The 21,580-nt window shown below is 44.0% G+C and overlaps 1 protein-coding gene across 5 annotated transcripts in view; it reads right to left on the minus strand.

Moving 5' to 3' along the window:
* The window catches only part of LOC136627521 (von Willebrand factor A domain-containing protein 5A-like), a 69,253-nt gene that overhangs the window by 21,490 nt on the left and 26,183 nt on the right, over nt 1-21,580 (minus strand). For all 5 annotated transcript variants that reach the window (XM_066602702.1, XM_066602704.1, XM_066602703.1 and 2 more), the window contains exons 4-15: nt 16,885-17,107; nt 15,897-16,066; nt 14,808-14,943; nt 12,019-12,188; nt 11,766-11,854; nt 11,361-11,505; nt 10,761-10,840; nt 9,443-9,557; nt 9,005-9,163; nt 8,622-8,725; nt 6,748-6,956; nt 2,566-2,649 (exon numbers count right to left, since the gene is read on the minus strand). In XM_066602702.1, coding sequence (XP_066458799.1) covers nt 2,566-2,649; nt 6,748-6,956; nt 8,622-8,725; nt 9,005-9,163; nt 9,443-9,557; nt 10,761-10,840; nt 11,361-11,505; nt 11,766-11,854; nt 12,019-12,188; nt 14,808-14,943; nt 15,897-16,066; nt 16,885-17,107 — 1,684 coding nt within the window. The remainder of the gene's footprint in view (nt 1-2,565; nt 2,650-6,747; nt 6,957-8,621; nt 8,726-9,004; nt 9,164-9,442; nt 9,558-10,760; nt 10,841-11,360; nt 11,506-11,765; nt 11,855-12,018; nt 12,189-14,807; nt 14,944-15,896; nt 16,067-16,884; nt 17,108-21,580) is intronic.

Here is a 21,580-nt window from a genome sequence, read left to right on the forward strand (position 1 = left end):
TCATCCCACTGTAGTGGCCCGGCTTGGAAATATACACAAAGTTCCCATTCACTTCAATGAGCAATTCTTAGGAGAACAGTGACTTCAATGTGCAGGTTAAACAGACTGTGATTAAAGAGTGACTGACAGCTGGACACAAGCCTTGTCCCAGATTCTGAAAGATAGTGTATTGTAAGTGTGCCTGATCTCTGTACAGCCAGTGTCTGAGGGTAAAAGTGGTGAATCTGTAAAAAATAAGAGCTATGTACTGCAGTGACCCGTGGAGATGTGGTTCTACTACCATATATATGTACTGTACGTGGGTCTAGTATTGTATTTATGTATTCACCTTATTTCTGATCCTGTATACATGTACGGAGCTTGGATCTCTCATTACATGTACTGAGGTTGGTTTTGGTACCAAATTTATTCATTGTGCTGTGTTCTGTTACTGTATGTATGTATTAAGCTTAGTTCTGTTACCATATTCATGCACTGCATATAGCTCTATAGCTTGTTTCTGTTGTTGTATACACATGCTCAGCCTGGTTCTGGTGCAATATTTATTTACCGGACTTATTCCTGGAGCTGAATTTAATTCAGTATTTATGTACTGTGCTTTGTTCTTGTACCATATTTATTTACTATGCTGGGTCTGGAACAGCATTTACTGAACTTAGGTTCTAGTTTAATATTTATTTATTGTGCTTGCTTCACATACCGTATTTATATACTGAGCTTAGTTGTGGTACCATATTTATGTACTGTGATTCTTTCAGTGCACTCTGTAATGGACTGCACACATTTAATGCCGAGTGTGCACATAGGTCTATAATGGATAAGTTTAATGGAGTGAGTGTAGGTGGGTAATTCATCTACATGTAAGTAATATATTGTACTACACATTTTACGCAGCATATGATCAGAATTTGTATATATCCTATACACTAGATAGGATCTCTTCAGGGGGGGAGGGGTTTTCCAGGATTATGCTGAACAAGGGGTCAGACTGTTGACACTTACAGGCAGTGTTTACACTTATATAGTCATCTATTTACTGTCCTGAGGGTGGAATTTTAGCAATGAAGTCCTTCTAAGGCCGGCCGCCCCCCAGAGACCCCATACTTACCTGCGGATCCGGCGTCCTCGCTCCCGCATGACGCTTCGACGTGACGCGCCGCAGCGTCATGTGACACGCCGGCCACATCACATGACACGCCCACAGCTTCACATGACGCGGCCGGCCGTGTCATATGACGCGGCGGTAGGCGGAGAGGCGATTTCACGCTATCTTCCGCTGTGCTACAGCGGAAGATAGCGTGAACGGACGGCTTCCATTGACTGCAATGGAAGCCATCCGCGCGTACACCCGCGGCAAATAGAGCATGCCGCGGGTGAGGACGGGTGGAATTCCGCACCGTGAGCCCTGAGCTATTAAGTTCAATAGAAACTAATAGCTGCGGGCAACGTAGCGGATTTCCGCCGTGAATTACGCGGCGGAAATCCGTCCATGGGAAGGAGGCCTAAAGAAAAACTTTACTTCCCCGGTTATCTACTCTAAGCTCCTTCTATTGGGGAACTAACAGTATATCACTGTTGAGTACAGGCTGGAGATCCGATAGTGAAGTTGGTGATTGTACCTTCATTTGCCATGCTTGCAACTGCATAATATACGGCTGCTTAGATCTGATGTTCCAATTGCAACTCTCTTTAGTCTGCCTTGACCTACGCTCCCATACCTCCTGATGATCCGCCAAACTGACAGTGAAACGCATAGAGCTAAAAGGGCTGCATAATTTAGTTGACATCTCATTCATTAAATTGATAGGATCCTAACCACACTCGTTCACTAAATTAGGGATACTGGGTGCATAGGGGGTCCATCTATGTAACCCACGTTATAGGTCCTTGCCCGGATGACCTTAGCTGAGAGCTAAGTCTTTCCTACTACATGCGTCTGAGTTTTCTGTACACGCTTGTTTGTTGCTGGGGTTTGAAAGTCCTCCACGGATCTTCACCCCAGTCGTTCTAGCCCTAGTGTGTATGTTTTTAGGGCTTTTTCTAATAAAGAATATCAACAGTGATTTTTAATAATGTGGAAAGAACTTTCTGCCCAGAGTTACCTCCTAATAATCAGAAATGGCTTAGGGTGTCCCTGTGAAGGGCTTCTACTTTATCTAGACTATTCTGCGCTCTGTGAATTGTTATCCTATACACTTGTATTATACAGATTTCCTTAACATATGAACATACAAGTTATACAGTTTTTTCTTTGCTATCTGTGGATGTTCCACATCCCTTATGACTACCTTATAGTGGTGCAATGCCATGTCACTGTTCAGGCAGCAGAAAAGGTAGGTGCATCCCTGCCCTGCGATGCTGAGAATACTGCTTATATAAATAGTGAAACCCACCGCTACACTATTTTCTCATCATTTTCAGACATTTTGGTGTAGCTTCTTGATAATAAATTACAAATGTAGCAGGCTGAACAACAGTCATCACTCAATATCCGTGTCCGGGCACCATGGTAGATGCCTGTGATATAGGCAATCCAGAAAACAGTTTGAAGAAATGACAACTCACCCATGAGCATTTTTGGCCGTGGGCTACCAGCATTACAGGCCATAGGTGCTGAACGATAAGCTCTTGCAGAGAATTGCATGAAACCTGGGAAAATAGAAGGAAAGCTAAGTAAAAAAATGGCAGAATATTCAGCGGCAGTCTCATAGTAGAAATTCACTGGAGACACCCCTAAAAAATAACCTTTAATAAGAGAAGTTTAAAACCAAGGGCTGATACCAAAAAATACAACAAATATACAAAATACACTATACAACTAAGATGTCAGGGATAATGGAGCTGGTGATCCCTGAACAGTTAGTCATAAACCAGATTAACCCATCAGTCAGACACAAGGGACCATAAACAACCAAATATAAGATGGTTAGTGTGCTGATAAAAAGCGTAACCGCAGACTAAATTGGCAGGAGAAACACTGTCTGTGAACCTCCAAGTACTAGTTGAGAAAACATGTCCGTCAATCTACATGAGAGAACATGTTATCTAGATCTAGATCAGTGATGGGCAACCTTTCAGCTTGGTGTGTCAGCTCCCTGCTCCGCCGACCGAAAGTGAGGTCAGCGGCCTAACCGGAAGTCCGAGAACTAGACGCTCTGTGCCGGAGTTCTGTTGTTTTGGCCTACAGACCTGGTCATGCAGGAGCCGAGGATGAAACATCCTTCTTGGTTCTCGGCATGCAGCCCCATGCTTCTCTGTATGCAGCCACGTGTCAGCGAAAATGGCTACGCGTGTAAGTGCTGACACGCGTGTCATAAGTTCACCATCACGGTTCTAGATGATCTCACACAAGCATGATATAACAGCTTGAGGGTGAAGAAAACTCTGTATAAGGGCTCAGGAACAAGAAAGAGAAGCTAATTCAGCCTTAAGCCCCATTTACACGGGACAAACGATGCCTGACAGAGCTTCCCAGTTAGGCCTCCCTCACACGCACCGCTTTTTACAGCTCTTAGTGCTGCGTTTTCAGTGCAGCACTAAATGCTGTGAGGGGCTCCCATTGTTTTCAGTGAAGCCTCTCACACAGCCGCAAACAGCCACTCGAATAAGCGCTGCGATTTTCAAGTGGTGCCTGTCTTATTTTTAAGTGTTTAGCACTCCTCACCAATAATGAGGAGTGCCATGTGCCAGAGTTAGCCGAAAATGAAAGTAAAACGTGGCAAGGCCCCTCTATTTAAAACGCAACAGTTTGCTGCATTCCTGTGTGAGGGAGACCTTATGTTTTCTCCTGTGCTGTTACACAGGAGTGAGTATCGCTGGTATAGAGAACGGCCAGCATGAAGCGGGCGGCTGGAGAGTTCTCTCCACCCGCCCATCTCCGTTCATTGTTATCAGGAAGCCGTTCAGAACTGAACGGCTGCTGTTTACACTGCATGACTAGTTGTTCAGTTTTCAGCATGCAGAAACTGAACAACTGAACAACTCTCGCTCAGTCGTTCAGTCTCTGCATGCATTTTCACAGGAGGACTAATCTTCAAAACCCCACGGGAGCTCGGGGTTTTGAACAACTCTTAATGAAGTTGTAATCGTTCAGTCCAAATGGGCCTTAAGATAGATGCCCTAAAGTAAATGAAATAGCTAAACTCTAGATCACTTTTAGGCTATTTCAGATTAAGAAAACTCAGTATACAGGCTCAGATACTAAATAGAAAAGCTTGGGTTTCCCTAAAGCAAGAGCATTGGATAATCAGGAGAAAGGTTAATATATATGCCAAAAATACTGAAGCTATACGCAGATGACATGTAAACTGGTGAGCTAACTGGTAATATGCTGGCTGCCTGACACAGCAATATAATTAGGCCTCATGTCCACGGGCGGGTTGGATTCAGGAGCCCGCAGCAGAATCCAACCCTGCCCGTGGCCAAGGACCCTGCTTACCTGCTCGGGTCTTCTTTTTTCTGTACTGCAGATGTGTGTGGAAGCACCAGCTGTGCATCAGACGGCTTCCATTGACTTCAATGGAAGCTGTCCTTGTGGGAACTGCACTAAAATGGAGCATGCTGCGATTTGTTTTCCGCATGTGTAAATTGAATTGCGGATGCCCATGGTTCCCTATTGAACTTAGGCCCAATGTCCACAGGCAGATATGGATTCCGCAATTCATATCTGCCCGTGGACATTGGGCCTAAAAGCAGTTTTGAGAAAATGAAGCTTGAAAGTTTAGATGAGCATGCAAAATCAGGAAGTTGGAAATTTATTCTGCTGTTCTAATTACTTAGTTCATTACTTGCTTAAAACAATGACTAAGAGTCCACAAAAATGCCATGAAACTTTCAAATATTTTCGTTTCGAATGTGGCACTTATCCAGTTCTTCCCACCTGCCACCACTGGAGAATGCACTTACCAGTGGGGAAAAAAGTATTTAGTCAGATACCAATTGTACAAGTTCTCCCACTTAAAAAGATGAGAGAGGCCTGTAATTGACATCATAGGTAGACTTCAACTATGAGAGACAACATGAGAAAACACATCCAGAAAATCACATTGTCTGAATGTTAACAAATTTATTTGCAAATTATGGTGGAAAATAAGTATTTGGTCACCTACAAACAAGCAAGATTTCTGGTTCTCAGAGACCTGTAACTACTTCTTTAAGATGCTCCTCTGTCATCCACTCATTACCTGTAGTAATGGCCCCTGCTTGACCTTGTTATCAGTATAAAAGACACCTGTCCACAACCTCAAGCAGTCACACTCCAAACTCCACTATGGTGAAGGCCAAAGAGCTGTCGAAGGACACCAGAAACAAAATTGTAGCCCTGCACCAGACTGGGAAGACTGAATCTGCAATAGGCAAGCAGCTTAGTATGAAGAAATCAACTGTGGGAGCAATAATTAGAAAATGGAAGAGATACAAGACCACTGATAATCTCTCTCGATTGGGGCTCTATGCAAGATCTCACCCCGCGGGGTCAAAATGATCACAAGAACGGTGAGCAAAAATCCCAGAACGACACGGGGGAACCTAGGGAATGACCTGCAGAGAGCTGGGACCAACGTAACAAAGGCTACCATCAGTAACACACTACGCAGCCAGGGCCTCAGATCCTGCAGTGCCAGACGTTTCCCCCTGCTTCAGCCAGTACATGTCCGGGGCTGACTGAAGTTTGCTAGAGAGCATTTGGATGATCCAGAAGAGTATTGGGAGAATGTCATATGGTCAGATGAAACCAAAGTAGAACTGTTTGGTAGAAACACAACTCGTTGTGTTTGGAGGAGAAAGAATGCTGAGTTGCATCCAAAGAACACCATACCTACTGTGAAGCATGGGGGTGGCAACATCATGCTTTGGGGCTGTTTCTCTGCAAAGGGACCAGGACGACTGATCCGTTTACATGAAAGAATTAATGGGGCCATGTATCGTGAGATTTTGAGTGCAAACCTCCTTCCATCAGCAAGGGCACTGAAGATGACATGTGGCTGGGTCTTTCAGCATGACAATGATCCCAAGCACACCGCCAGGGCAACAAAGGAGTGGCTTCGTAAGAAGCATTTCAAGGTCCTGGGGTGGCCCAGCCAGTCTCCAGATCTCAACCCTATAGCAAACCTTTGGAGGGAATTGAAAGTCCGTGTTGCCCAGCGACAGCCCCAAAACATCACTGCTCTTGAGGAGATCTGCATGGAGGAATGGGCCAACATACCAGCAACAGTGTGTGCCAACCTTGTGAGGACTTACAGAAAACGTTTGAACTCTGTCATTGCCAGTAAAGGATATATAATAAAGTATTGAGATGAACATTTGTTATTGACCAAATACTTATTTTCCACCATAATTTGTATATAAATTTGTTAAAAATCAGACAATGTGACTTTCTGGATGTGTTTTCTCATGTTGTTTCTCATAGTCGAGGTCTACCTATGATGTCAGTTACAGGCCTCTCTCATCTTTTTAAGTGGGAGAACGTGTACAATTGGTATCTGACTAAATATTTTTTTTCCCCACTGTACCTGGAAGGGGTCCTGCTGATGGCAGCCATAATGAAATGTTTCTCACACATATGCATAGAGGTCTTCAAGACTAGACCAGTAGTGCCATTAACTCAATTTTGACCAAAACTGCTCTTATACTCTGCTAGCACCATGCCATCATATTATATGAAGATTTACTGTATGTTATAATTGATATTTTTACATGGCATCATTACTACAGATCCTGGTGTAAATCAGACAGTAAAGAGATCAGTACCTGGAGCGGGGATGTCTCTTTGGATTGGAGGACCTTCCACTGGAGTCTTGGTGTCCTTATTAACAGCTACAAAAGCAGTGAGCGAGGAGATAACTGTAGACTGCAGACTAGTCTCCAGGATTTTCTTCTTCACTTCCTCAGACTTTGAGTCATTTCCACTTTCCAGCTCAGAGATTAGACACTTGGCTGCCAGTCTGTGGATGGTGGGTCTGGGAGAAGAAAGGGAGTTAGAAAATGGGTAGATCTGTACTTTGATTTGTTGTCAATGAGAAGATGGAATAATACCTATAAAACACCAACTATTGGAAGGTAGCATTACTACTAGTCAATGTCAGACTTTTTAACAGGCCTTATAACAATAACTGGGAATTGTGAGCCAATGCCAGAGTTTTCTACTGATGGAGAAGATAACCATGCACAGACAGCTGTTTCGAGGTGATTACCCCTCATCAGTGTGCGGCAGGTTTCTGACTTGGCTAGTGAGAGGCCTATGACATGGCTCAGGAAGGGTATCGTTTTTCCCTAGGGAGTGCAACTAGAAGGTGTGAGAAGATTTATAAGACCATGCTCCTCTTGGAAATATGCAAATGAGAGGATAGAACAATACCTCTACAGCACTACCTATTGAAAGGCAGCATTCCTGCAAGTCAATGTCAGACCTTTTAACAAGCCTTGTAATAGTGGTTGGGAATTGTGAGCCAAAGCCAATACATCTCCTGACCCACATTCTACAGGCCTCTCACTAGCCAAATTAGAAACCTTCTGCACACTATGAGGGGCAATCCCTTGAAACAGCTGTCTGTGCATGGTTATCTTCTTCTTCTGGAGAGGATTCTAACTTTGAACCACAATTTGTTACGAGACTTGGTAAAGGGTCTGAATGGGTCCTGTGTGTCGGAGGAGACTGCTAAGAAACGGAGATCTCAACTGTCAGTTATTAGATGCACTCTTGTTAAACTATATACAATTACACTATATACAGGTTCTTATATCTGTGAAGGAAAGATATTGCAATCTAAAGAAAACCTTCCTAGAGTAGCAGAATAGAAGTTAGTTATTCCTTGGTGCCTTAGCCAGATCTAGATTAAAGGAGTTTTCCCATTACATAAAATTGCTTCACAACCACTAAGTCCTTCCTGGCTGCTGATAACCAGGAGATGTAGCTGCTGCAGGAAATCACTGGCGATGGGTCATTGCTATGGCCAGTAATTGGCCATAGCAGCAGTCACAGGTCCTGGCCAGCAGCAACCAGGAAGGACAGAGTGCTTGTGAATCAATTCTTAAAAATGAGAAAACTCCTTTAAATTTAACCATAAAATATTCTATAGAAATTTATGGACTAAACCAACCTTAACGAAGCCAGGGATCCTCCAGAACCCTTTATAACTGATTGTGTGAAGCAGATAAGGTCCACTGTATACAGTTCAGGTTATCAGACGTTTTTATATGAGCTTACAGTTTATCTTATGCACATGGTGAATGTTACATAACTCGCCAAACTGTTTTCATCTGTTAGTACATTTGCCAAGAAGAGGTGAAACCATAGAGTTACGGTTTGTTTTTATTGGCCACAATCATTATACTAAAAACTTCAGATAGGCTTTAGGAGTTTCCCAAATCGACCACAAGTGAAGGAGTCTAACCCGCACCATGTTCACAAGTTCGCAGAAGGTTCGGATGGAGGCACTGTGTGATCAAATGCATGAAGAGTTGAGAGCTGTAATACGGTATTACCGACACCCTTAACACCCCTAGCCGAACACAGGGGGGATGTTAAATTTGTAAGTCAGGTTGTTAATTTTCACGCTGTTTTGCCCCATTACTCTGTAGGTTTCTTCTCCGTTCCTGTGAATTGTAGCATATAAATGAATTACCTTTCAATCTTCTCAACTTTGAGAGGAAAACAAATGGGGTTTTTCAAAAGTTCATCCTTAAAATTGTACTGCAGGCAAACTTCACCCTCCGCTTCAGTCTCCACCTAGGAAATGGAAAGGTAAGCTTTAATGACTTACCAATGGTGACAAGAGGCTGTGAATACTATTTATAGGCCCAAACAATATAAAGAGTAAAGACGAGGCTTAGGGGTCTTTGGGCATGGATACACTCCTGTACTGGCATTTTGTCTAAAATAAGGGTCAACACTTAATATGGAGATAGTTTTATTTGGACAATAGTTTTATATTTGACACCAGTTAGGATAAGTAACTGTGAGGTTTTATGAGTGGAGTGTTTGGGGTCTGCACTTGATATTACCTACCTTTCCTTTCAGTTGGGCATAGATAATAGACTTTTGACCCTGGAAGATAGCAGTAGGGACTTTAGACAGAAGAATAGCTTCCATGCCAGAAGGAAGGGACCAAGTCAGTGAGACATTCTTCACAATGGGCTGTAAGGAACATTTCAGAGCCCGAAGAACCTAGTAGAAGAAAAAAAGTTTTGTAATTTATTTCTTAAAACAATTCGACTTCCATATCCAAAATGTCATTACCGCTTTATTGGTTGGGTTAATCTGTACAACCATATTTCTTATTATTGGGAAGTTCATCAGTAAAAGGGCATATGTGAACACATACTGAATAGATGCCTCTTGTATCAGATACAATCCTCACTGGGACCTGACACAGTGCACATGCTAATGACAACAAGACCAGAAAGTCAAGGAGGAAAGAGTCCAACAGAGAAGAACAACACTCACCTTGGTCTGCATTCTGTCTTTGCCAGTGATGAACTCAAATATTCCACTTCCTGCTCTGGCCATGCCCTTGATGAGGGATGTGGAGGCTCCTTCACCAATGCCAAATGTGAAGCATCTACCAAGAAATCAAGAATATGAAAGTCACAATGTAATAAATCATATAATTGACCCGTATAAAAATGAATTTACCTACGAACTTTATGTATGTTATTGTAAAATGCAATGCAAAGTGTATGATGGTGATGATCATGAATTTATCAATCACTTTTCAGCTATTTTAGTGTTTGTGCTCCACTCGGACCTTAAAACCATGATCAACCAAGAGCAATGTTAGCTTATCAGCCTGTATTTGGCCCAATTTCTTGTAGTTTTAGTTGCCAGGTAACTGGCCTCTGGACATAGTTCACTTCATTCACCATTGAAGGACCATAAATATTAATAAAGAGCTATTAAGAGCAACTATGAAACACTATGGAAGCTGTATAAAATCAATGGGCCTTTATGGATGATACACTACATTATCCATTGATTTGTCATGTATTGTTTCACTAGAGAAAGATGCATGGGCCATTATAGTTATAATGTACATCTCTAGAATCAACCATTTAATCAACCTATCCACCACCAGGGTTGAACACTAGGAACTATATGGTGATTACAGCAGGGAAGCAAGCAGCAAGATGAATAATAGTGTAGACCTGGTCAGGTGTTTGTCGGAAGACAGCATCCACAGGAGCTGTCATCTTTATGTTAAAAAATGTAGGATTTCTGCTTGTACAAAGATACTTGATGGTGGGTCAGTCAAAGCAAAATCTTTGTGGGACTATAATGCTGGTTGAGAAATATGGAACATCTTATTAAGCTACTTTACAAGGCTTCTTTGAGATGGGATTAAGGCTATGGGTCCATAGAGTTGAGAAAAAAAAAAACATTCCCGGGTAACTTAAAGAGGTTGTCCAAGTTATAACATCTCGGTACAACTCCTTCCCCATTGAGTAACATGACTAGTAATATACTCACCATGTCACTTGGTCACGATTGATCACTAAGCTCTGTTATTAGTTGAAGCCCCTGTGACTCCCTGTGAAAGGGGCAGGACAGCAGCTGTAAACACAGACCAGAGCGGGGGATCATGTAACACTGCTGGATACAGCGGGAGCGGGGAGAGGTGAGCATATCACTATTTGTTAGGTTACTCAATGGGGAAGGTGTTGTAAAGAGATGTTACAACTTGGAAAATCCCTTCAGTGTTGCAATGAAAGTTGGGAGAAAATGCAATGAAATTGAAACAATGACATAAGAGGGTTGTTGATATTACCGGTGGGTATTAGAATTTTTCTGGACTTCATTGACCACTTCTTTTGTGTTTCCAACCTCTCCATCCGTGAAGAGAAAAACCTTAAAAAGATCATAAATTTTAAACAAAAGTACCAACTTATCACGGAACGGCAAAATCAATCTACATTTCCAAACAGAGTATGAGTAGAACTACTACAGCCAAGTGCTATATAAATCATAAGAAAAATGAGAGTGCGAGCTGAGCGAGTGTGCATAATCCATTCTGCATCTATGGTCTTCTTATGCACTTGCTACATGGTAAAACCTTTCCAAAGAACACCTCTTTGAGAAGACAATCTCCCATCTAGACAAACACATCCATCACTGGTGTACAATGTAAATGTACATGAATGGGATGGTTCGTAGACCCTAAAGTGATAAAGAATAGACACTAGGACACAAAGTTATACATTTTTGAAAATACTAGTGGACCGTCTTGCCTGTTGGGTTCCTGTAAAGCAGCACATATTAAATGTAACATGGACAGATACCTGGATATTGAGTAGACAGAGTGTAATACAGTGGTTCCAGCACTCACAGATTAAACCTAAAGTAGGTTCTGATTCTTTGAGTGACTAACCTGTCTTGGGTGGTCTGGCATTCCAGCAGTACCATAGATTTTCTTTAACGGTCTGAGGATTTCTGTTCCTCCAAAGTTGGCTTTCATCTCATTGACCTTTGTAACAGCTTCTTCCATGGATTGTTGTGTATACTCCTTACTCTCCCTGAAGAACACAAAAAAGTAATAAAATGCTAAATAATTAAATAACAGAGTTAAATAATAAGCACTATATTGTCTTATGGCTCAAGAATCCATGGTTGGAGGATCAATTGGGAGGAGTTTTCATGATAAAAGGCTACCATGATGAGTGTCATTGTATAGAAGTGATAAAAAGTACAATCTAACCTTTACCTTGCTCCAAAAAGTTTACAAAAATGTATACATGCACAGATGTGATACCAAAAACAATTATATTAAACTCACATGAAGAAAGATTCAAAATCTGAACCAAATCCAAAGATATTAAAGTAACAACCAAGAGGCAAACTCTTCAAAAGAAGGACCAGGGTCTCCTGCACAAGAAACAGAAAGAAAACTGTGTGACTTGTTAGATTAAAGGAATAGAACACTGTATGTCCCCTCTAGTATATAAGGTGTGTGAATTATATAATAAAGCATTCAAAATGGCTACTAAGTAGATACTCTGCCAGTGGTCCCCTGGAATCAGCTCACTGACCTTAGCACTTTGAATACGTTGTGGTGCATTTGGCTCTGAGTTCATTGGACACTCCATACTCCCAGACCGGTCCACCACAAAGATAAACTCTCCACAGTTTGTCTGTTCCTGTCCAGCTGGGAAACTGGGATAGAAGTTCAACATGGCAACAGACTCGGCCATCAAAGATCCTACAGAATAGGGAAACAATTTACGTACAATAGAAAGAAAAAAGACAAAGTCTTCATGTATGGACATATACAAATGCAGAAATATAGGAGGAATGTCACATGTTTCGGGCGTGTCTTGGCAGTAAAACCATGAAAATTAAGCTTGCCTGCTTCGAGCAATCTTTACTTGTTAGATGGGTCCTTTTACAACAAGCTAATCACAAAGTTTCTTCCTTCTGTGACCTCCAACAATCAACTAAAATCTATGTAGAAACCTCACAATTAGAGTTGAACTTTCCTATAATGCCACCATACGGGAATTAAGCATTGTACAGTACACATTCACATCATTGGTTTTTTCATGTAATACAGATTATGGCAGGCCCTCCAGAGTGAGAGATCCTCTTTGTAGCCACTCTTTGGGATCCTCATCTCTTGACCAGAAAATTAATATGAGAATTAGTTTCGAAAAAAGGACAACCTCTTTAAGGAACCACATGTCATTTCTTCTACGAAGGAAAGCTCAGTCTGTAAAGTTGAGGACATCAGTGGTAGGTTGTTGTAGGACAAATGTCAGTCACAATTACCAGCTTCAGAGCATCTTTACAGAAACACCTCTAACTCTTCGGCCAATGGTCCAATTGTTCATTTGAGAGCGTTCTTCCCAAGGATGTTCTTCATTATAAAAGTTGCGATTGGCATTCACTATTTGGATAAACAGTCCAGTTCCATGCATTGTATATTTGTGAGGACCTGTACTGTAGCAGGACCTCTGGCCACATGGCCATTCTCTGCGGGTCCTCAAGAGAGTAAGACAAAAGTTCTGTTGTTCTGACATCCTGTGCTTGATTACTGATCATTTACAATGTCTTTGTGGTTCTCCAGTGTAATGACTATGCTCAACTAACATGGTGCTGAGGTGTTGCAGCCTCAGATGCCATTATTGGTGAGGAGTTACATGGTTATTGCTCCATGGCAGCATAAGAATACGTAGGCATAGGTTTGTAGAGTTATTTAGATGGACCTTGTGGCAGAAACTATATAAGGCAATGGCCCTTTCCACCAAAAGAGAGTTGGGCCTTTTTGTAGTACTGAGCTAGTGCCATAGCCAAATTGTGAGGGAGCAATGATTGATGTTAAAGGTATGATGTAGACTTGTGGCTCAACAAAGAACATAGCTTTTTTCCATAAAGGAATCCAAGATAAATATAATTCCCCAATTGATGACTGGGTCTAGCACTAATAACACATCCCAATCTAGCTGTACAGTACACCCTTCATCCTGGAAATAGAACTACAAACTTGTTTCAGCAACTTAGTACTCCTACATAATGCATTGGATGCTCTAAAGGGAGATTTGATTGGTTAATGTAATTGTGTTAGGAATTCGAGACATGGTGAATGACAATCTGCTAGTTTCAGCACTTGGACAGTGGAGCAAAAATTGTTTACCTTGATGGAAAGTTATCAAAACCAGCTGATGATATTAACATATTTGTCAGGATAGGCTGCTATCGGGGTCGCCGTGCCCGCATGGCGGACGCTGTCGCCCCTGCTGCGAGTGCGCGATGCAGGGGGACTCCTATGCTGGTCATCACTCCTGGCCGCCCGGCTCCTACACGGCGTAGGGGTGCTAGGAGCATGGCGGCTGCTGCCTGGCGCCGTGTTCCTGTTTCCATGGCAGCCTGCTGCATCTCCACTGACCTAGTCTGGTCTGCTAGTGCTGAGGAGGTTCTCCCAGCACTTTCTGATTATCCTGCTGCTGTCAGGTGCTCCGCCCCAATCAGCTGCTGGGGCGGGAGCTCTGACAGCATTTAAACCCCTCAGTTGCCTCCTGACACTGCCAGTGTTTACTTGTATTCCTGATTATTAGTGTTGTGACCTTGGCTTTTCCCCTGACCTGACTTTGTCTCCTCCTTCTGTACTGTGTTTCTCCGGACTGACTTTTTGTGCTTGACCCTGGCTTGCTCCTGGACTGGTTTGCGGTTTTTCCCTTTGTGCTTCGCTCTGGTTGTCTGTTTGTCTGTCCATTTGTTTTCTGTTTCCAGGGATTGTGGCTTTCCCCAGCATTCCCCTAGCCAGTGTAGGGACCGTCGCCCAGTTGCCCGCCTGGGGTTAGCCAGGAGTGGAGGCAAGTAGGCAGGGACAGGGGTTGTGGGCTATGTTGCAGGGACCCCTGACTCCTGCGTTGCCTGGTTCCCTGACAATATTCTTTTCGTTTTTGTTAGCCAGCAAAAGGTATCATATCTGCACAAATATTAACTTTAACATGTCCAGAAGTTGTGTCCCAGGCTTTCTTTTGGATCCATGAATACAGGAAGAAATCGTAGACTTTCATTTGTCAAACGAAGACCAATAAGGTCTCCATTTCACAATGTTTGCCTTTGTTTGCATTATATTTGAAGGGTTGAATAATGTAATCAACTATGCTATTCTATCCTTCAAATAAAATGGAAACCTTGTCAAAAGAGGATCTTATTGGTCTCTGTGCAACAAATAAAAGTCTTTTGTTCTGTCCCAGGGTTCCATCTGAATACTGTTTTCAGGGAGCTCAACAGACTCCTGGAACAAAACCTCAACCTTACTGAGAGTGTAACACTTAGAGCAGGTTTGGGTCATGATACAATGCATATAAGTCACCTGATGGTTCTGGCTCCTTGGCAGCATCAGAAGATACCTGCCCGGCCTCCACAGTCACACTTGGTTTGTTCATCTCTGAGTAATAAGCAAGGAGCTCAACGTCACGCTGAAACTTGTGTCCCTCAGCCAGTGATACCTGGAAATATTTGAAGACTCACCATAAAATAAATCACATGCACTAATAGAGATATGCAGTTTTCTTATAATATTACCTGATATAGAGTTTCTATGATAAAGCCAACTACAGTAGCTACCGAATGCTAGAAACTAACAGAAACCTGCTAAAACACAGACCAGAACTAGCAGAACGAGTTGAATGCCAGTAGCTGAATGCCATTTTAACATTTCAGACGGAACCCTGGGATGAACGCCATAGACGGGCTTCAAGATGCATTCTAAATGAAGCCTTATAGCTACAGTCCTGAGTATAAATGGTGATGGGAGAGATCTCTATATTGATCCCAGATACAGTATATTTATACATAGTTATTCGGTCGCCCCTTGGCTGTCTTTTTTCTAATCTATATAGCTGTAATTTTGATAACCTCTCTGGATATTATAGTCCACCCATTGTATTTATTACTTTTGTTGCTCACCTTTGAACCCACTCAAGTTTAACTAAGATCCTGCCACAGTGTCCATATAACTGCAGCCATGGTCCATGCTGGGTCTGTTTCTCCCAGAGCAATCACTATCCTGGTTACATAAAGAATGAGTTCAGTATCTGCCTAGACACCCTGCAGCTTAATAGTTAGTACTTGCTTACTTGTAAGACTCTGCACTTTTTTGAGCAGAGAGAAAAGAATTTACAAATGTATATCAGTTTAGTAAGTCGAAAGATGTTAAGATTTTTTAATTTGGAATCTCATTAATAAGGTTTTCCTATTCTTTTGATGCTGTCTAGGATAAACAGGTCTATAATTCTGTTTCCCTTCACAGTCATATCATTACTTAACAGAATTCTGTCTTCTGCCGCCATCAGTAGGATGAGCTCACTGTATATGGATTTATACAGCTGTACTTTTTGAATTATATCGCAAATTCACAAAGAATGTATCCAGTCCGCACAGCTCTGCACTATCCACTCACCTTGGCCGCGGTCTTGTCCTCATTAGTGTACTCCACAGGGCTGATATCACAGTTGGATACTATCTTGGCAATGCCGTATGCAGACTGGAAATGAGCGCTCAGACTCAGGGTGTATGGGATCTCTTTAATAGGCACCTGTGGACGGGTGGCAGTCACACTCACATCATGTTCTGCATGGGAATGATGAAAAAGGAGAAAAGCAGGAAAAGTAAATCGGTCTGATGGATCAGAATAGAATGTGATTATTGTTATGTATCATCATCCACCATCATCACCCATCATTCACTATTACATGTATATGCAATCAACCATGGTTACCTTATAGCCTCATCTTTCATGTTCAGAATTGTCATGTTTTATTATCCTCTTCATCCAGTAGACCACATATCATCCATCCTCATCACCTACTCCATCACTATCATCCACCCTTCATCCTAATTTCTATCATACTTTTCACCCAGGACCATCACGTTACCATCCAGCCTCATCATCTGTGGACATTCTTAGACCATCATCTACTGTATTATGTCTAATTGATCCATCATTACCATAATTAATTACCCTCCTCGTGCATCATCATCTGCTTCTCCTAATTGTCATTTTCTATCACCCTTTTAATCTATCATCATCATTTATAATCATCATCAATACGCATGTTTACACCATTATTTACTACCATCATCCTACTCATCCATCTTTGCTGAAATCAGTCGTCCTTCTTCTCTATCATTGTTATCGATCATCATCATCACTCAGCTCTCATTCTTCATTATTCTTGTTATTATTCACCATCACTGAGTCTCGCCATCATTCATAATCCTCATTTTTCGTCATCCATGGCACATCTTTACTGATTTTTTTTTTTAGGACAAACTCATATGGTTCACATGATACCCTTTAGTGGTATTGGCATGTATGCCTATAATAGCAAAATGGCTTTGAAAACATGAAGCTTTTGCAAACCCTAGTTGATATTTGGTAGAGTTACCTTTTGGGGTGTACCTAGGGTTGAGGATAGCAGGAAGTACAAAACGAACTGCTCCATCTGCCTCGACTGGAAGCTCCCGCACATATTTTAAGGTCACTGCAGCCTCCTGACCAGGCGGTAGGTTCCCAACGTTGCAGCTGAAAACATCAGCTGAGCTCTCGTCTTCTTCCAGCAGAAAAGCCTGTTGGCCTTGTTTGATGGCCTCATCATAGGTCTTGTGAGCCTAGAGAAAGAGAAAGAAGGGCTATGAGATAAAACATCAGGATCTGTTATCCTGGGTATGTTAGATAATGATTGCTGATTGAACAGTGGTAATCTCCCAGTAATCCCTGCTGCTTCAGTGTCTGCACAGTTATAGTTTGGAGGTTTGTACTATGGGAAGTAGTTTCTTTATACCAGCTACCTAATGTAGGTAATACTCCCCATTATTGAAGCTCAGTTGAGCCATTTGGGGTTTCTTATTTTCAATAGCAAACAGCAGAATTGTAACTTTCACTGTGAGGTAAAATACAGACCTTAAAGGGGTTGTCTCGAGGAAGCAGTGAATTTTTTTTTTTGCCCAGTCCCCCTAATTAAGCAAACATTACTAAGCCCCCCTGTAAATGACTTTTCTAGCTGGTTTCTACTTACAGTTCCAGCGTTTCAGCAACTTATAAAAATTTTCCCAAGATGGCCGCCGGCTCTTTTCCCTTCACTTGCTGTAGCCCGATGTGCGCGCTCCTGAGACGCTACCAGCTGTGTCTCCCTGACAACCAGACGCCATGCAGCCGCCGACCGGACCCCTGGATTCAACGCGGCCGACCAGTCACCCACCGCCAGGCAGCAGGTAACCGGCGCAGCCCCCCTGGCACAGCGGCAGCCCCCCCCCCCCGGCCCAGCGACAGTTCCCCCGGCCCAGCGACAGCCCCCCCCCGGCCCAGCGACAGTTCCCCCGGCCCAGCGACAGCCCCCCCCCCGGCCCAGCGACAGCCCCCCCCCCGGCCCAGCGACAGCCCCCCCGGCCCAGCGACAGTTCCCCCGGCCCAGCGACAGTTCCCCCGGCCCAGCGACAGCCCCCCCCCCGGCCCAGCGACAGTTTCCCCGGCCCAGCGACAGCCCCCCCCCCCGGCCCAGCGACAGTTCCCCCGGCCCAGCGACAGTTCCCCCGGCCCAGCGACAGCCCCCCCCGGCCCAGCGACAGCCCCCCCCCCGGCCCAGCGACAGTTCCCCCGGCCCAGCGACAGCCCCCCCCGGCCCAGCGACAGCCCCCCCCCGGCCCAGCGACAGTTCCCCTGGCCCAGCGACAGCCCCCCCCCGGCCCAGCGACAGTTCCCCCGGCCCAGCGACAGTTCCCCAGGCCCAGCGACAGACCCCCCCGGCCCAGCGACAGACCCCCCCGGCACATCACTTACCTGGGCGGCTTCTCGGCTGGGCTTCTCGGCTGGGCGGCTGGGCTGGGCGGCTCTGCACCTTCCTCTAACAGAGGATGGTACAGAATGGCCGCTCCAGCGCGCTCCCGAGCAGTGACAGCTCGTCTGCGCATGCGCAGAAGAGCTGTAGCGGCGAGCACACTGAAGCGGCTCGTGCTGAAAGGAGAAGACCGGACTGCGCAAGCGCGTCTAAAAAAGCAAGCTGCCAGCGAATTTAGATGGAACCATGGAGACGAGGACGCTAGCAACGGAGCAGGTAAGTGAATAACTTCTGTATGGCTCATAATTAATGCACGATGTATATTACAAAGTGCATTAATATGGCTATACAGAAGTGTATACCCCCACTTGATTTCGCGAGACAACCCCTTTAACTCCAAATCAGTCCAAGGTAAGTAACACAACATATTTTCAAAGTGACTCAACTATTTATGTACAGCAGAGTAAACATATATATGAACTGTATAGTGGTGTTTAAGAGTTGGAAATACCCTTTAACTCCTTGTTTCACTTTCTTCACTAAGTAATGTAAATAGTATAATTTCTTGCAAAATGCTTCTTTTGGCCAGCAAAGCAGCAACGCCATCAAATAGTCTTTTGTAATCTTCAGTATCTTTCTCTGTTTGCCTAGCTGGAACTAGCAGTGACCAGTGGTGTTTTACATTACAAGACTTAATTGTATTCTGTTTTAATCTCTTAACGAGTTTTGATGATATATCCATTATGGGTCGCACTGCGTTGTATGAAGCGGGATCAGGAGCCTGGGGCTTTGTTAAGGCTCTGAGAACTGCTGTGAATTTTATCCTATGATGTGTATATTTTATTACCAGCAACTTATTAGGCTTCTGGTAAAAAATAATTTGCTACAAAGCTGAATCATTGCAGTGTGTTGTACAAACGATCAGACGATTACAAGTTCACGTCTCCTTTGGGAACTAGTAAATATAAGTTCAATAAAGAAAAATTAATCTGTTAGAAACGTAAGAAAATCAAAGCAACAAAAAATTAACATAATTGCATTATTTTTCAAGCATGGTGAATGTTATAAGAAAAAAAATACATATACAGTGCCAGAAGTGCAGTTCTTTTGTCACACTACCACTAAAAAAATTGAATAGAAAATGATCAAAAAAAGTCATATGTACCCCATATTGGTACCAATAAAAGCTACCTCCACAAAAAACAAGCCCTCATACAACCAAATCGACAGAAAGCATAACAAAGAAGTTATGGGGGATCGACAGAAATCATAAAAGAAGTTATGGGGGATCAGAATGTGGTGACAAAGATGTTTCTAAAAATGTTTATATTTTTTAAATATAGTAAGACATTATATATATATACATATTAGAGATGAGCGAACGTACTCGTCCGAGCTTGATACTCGTTCGAGTATTAGCGTGTTCGAGATGCTCGTTACTCGTGACGAGTACCACGCGATGTTCGAGTTACTTTCACTTTCATCTCTGAGACGTTAGCGCGCTTTTCTGGCCAATAGAAAGACAGGGAAGGCATTACAACTTCCCCCTGTGACGTCCAAGCCCTATACCACCCCCTGCAGTGAGTGGCTGGCGAGATCAGGTGTCACCCGAGTATAAAAATCGGCCCCTCCCACCGCTCGCCTCTGATTTATTCTGACATAGAGGAGGGAAAGTGCTGTTGGTGCCGGAGCTGCTATAGGGGGAGTGTTAGGAGTATTTTAGGCTTCAAGAACCCCAATGGTCCTTCTTAGGGCCACATCTGACCGTGTGCAGTAGTGTGGAGGCTGCTTTTTGCAGTGTTGTACTTTTTTTTTTTTTTTTTGTATATCGGCCGTGCAGAGCATTGCGCCCTGCAGTAATTATACATACTCCAGGGCCAGTAGTGGTGGTGAGGCAGGGACAGAAGACATATATTTATTGAATATAGGCAGTGGGCCTTTCCAAAAACATTTGGGAAAAAAAATCTATTTGGGCTGCCTGTGACTGTCCTCAGTGTACTGGGTCTGTGCTGGGTGTAGTTGTCCTCCTAATTCATACGCAGCCAGCTAAGTGTTACAGCAGGCTTGCGCAAAATTATTTCCTGGCTCTGTGTTGGCTGTTACATCACCGCTGTATTCCTGTCCACAGTGCAACAGTCTGCAGTTATTTTACATACTCCAGGGCCAGTAGTGGTGAGGCAGGGACAGAAGACATATATTTATTGAATATAGGCAGTGGGCCTTTCCAAAAAAATTTGGGAAAAAAAGATCTATTTTGGCTGCCTGTGACTGTCCTCAGTGTACTGGGTCTGTGCTGGGTGTAGTTGTCCTCCTAATTCATACGCAGCCAGCTAAGTGTTACAGCAGGCTTGCGCAAAATTATTTCCTGGCATTCCGTAAGCGAAGTCAGCCTCCAACCACAGGCCAATAAGCGGCACATTTAATTACAGCGTTCTGTTTCTGCACTACTGGTAATACAGCATGCTGAGGGGTAGGGGTAGGCCTAGAGGACGTGGACGCGGGTGAGGACGCGGAGACCCAAGTCACGGTGTGGGAACAGGCCGAGCTCCTGATCCAGGTGTATCACAGCCGACTGCTGCGGGATTAGGAGAGAGGCACGTTTCTGGCGTCCCCACATTCATCTCACAATTAATGGGTCCACGCAGTAGACCTTTATTAGAAAATGAGCAGTGTGAGCAGGTCCTGTCGTGGATGGCAGAAAGTGCATCCAGCAATCTATTGAACACCCAGAGTTCTGCGCCGTCCACTGCTGCAACTCTGAATCCTCTGGCTGCTGCTCCTCCTTCCTCCCAGCCTCCTCACTCCATTACAATGACATATTCTGAGGAGCAGGCAGACTCCCAGGAACTGTTCCCGGGCCCCTGCCCAGAATGGGCAGCAAGGGTTCCGAATCCTCTCCCACTGGAGGAGTTTGTCGTGACCGATGCCCAACCTTTGGAAAGTTCCCGGGGTCCGGGGGATGAGGCTGGGGACTTCCGGCAACTGTCTCAAGACCTTTCAGTGGGTGAGGAGGCCGATGACGATGAGACACAGTTGTCTATTAGTGAGGTAGTAGTAAGGGCAGTAAGTCCGAGGGAGGAGCGCACAGAGGATTCGGAGGAAGAGCAGCAGGACGATGAGGTGACTGACCCCACCTGGTTTGCTACGCCTACTGAGGACAGGTCTTCAGAGGGGGAGGCAAGGGCAGCAGCAGGGCAGGTTGCAAGAGGCAGTGCGGTGTCCATGGGTAGAGGCATGGCCAGACCGAATAATCCACCAACTGTTTCCCAAAGCGCCCCCTCGCGCCATGCCACCCTGCAGAGGCCGA

Source organism: Eleutherodactylus coqui, chromosome 5 (assembly GCF_035609145.1).
Source record: "Eleutherodactylus coqui strain aEleCoq1 chromosome 5, aEleCoq1.hap1, whole genome shotgun sequence".
Classification (NCBI taxonomy): domain Eukaryota; kingdom Metazoa; phylum Chordata; class Amphibia; order Anura; family Eleutherodactylidae; genus Eleutherodactylus; species Eleutherodactylus coqui.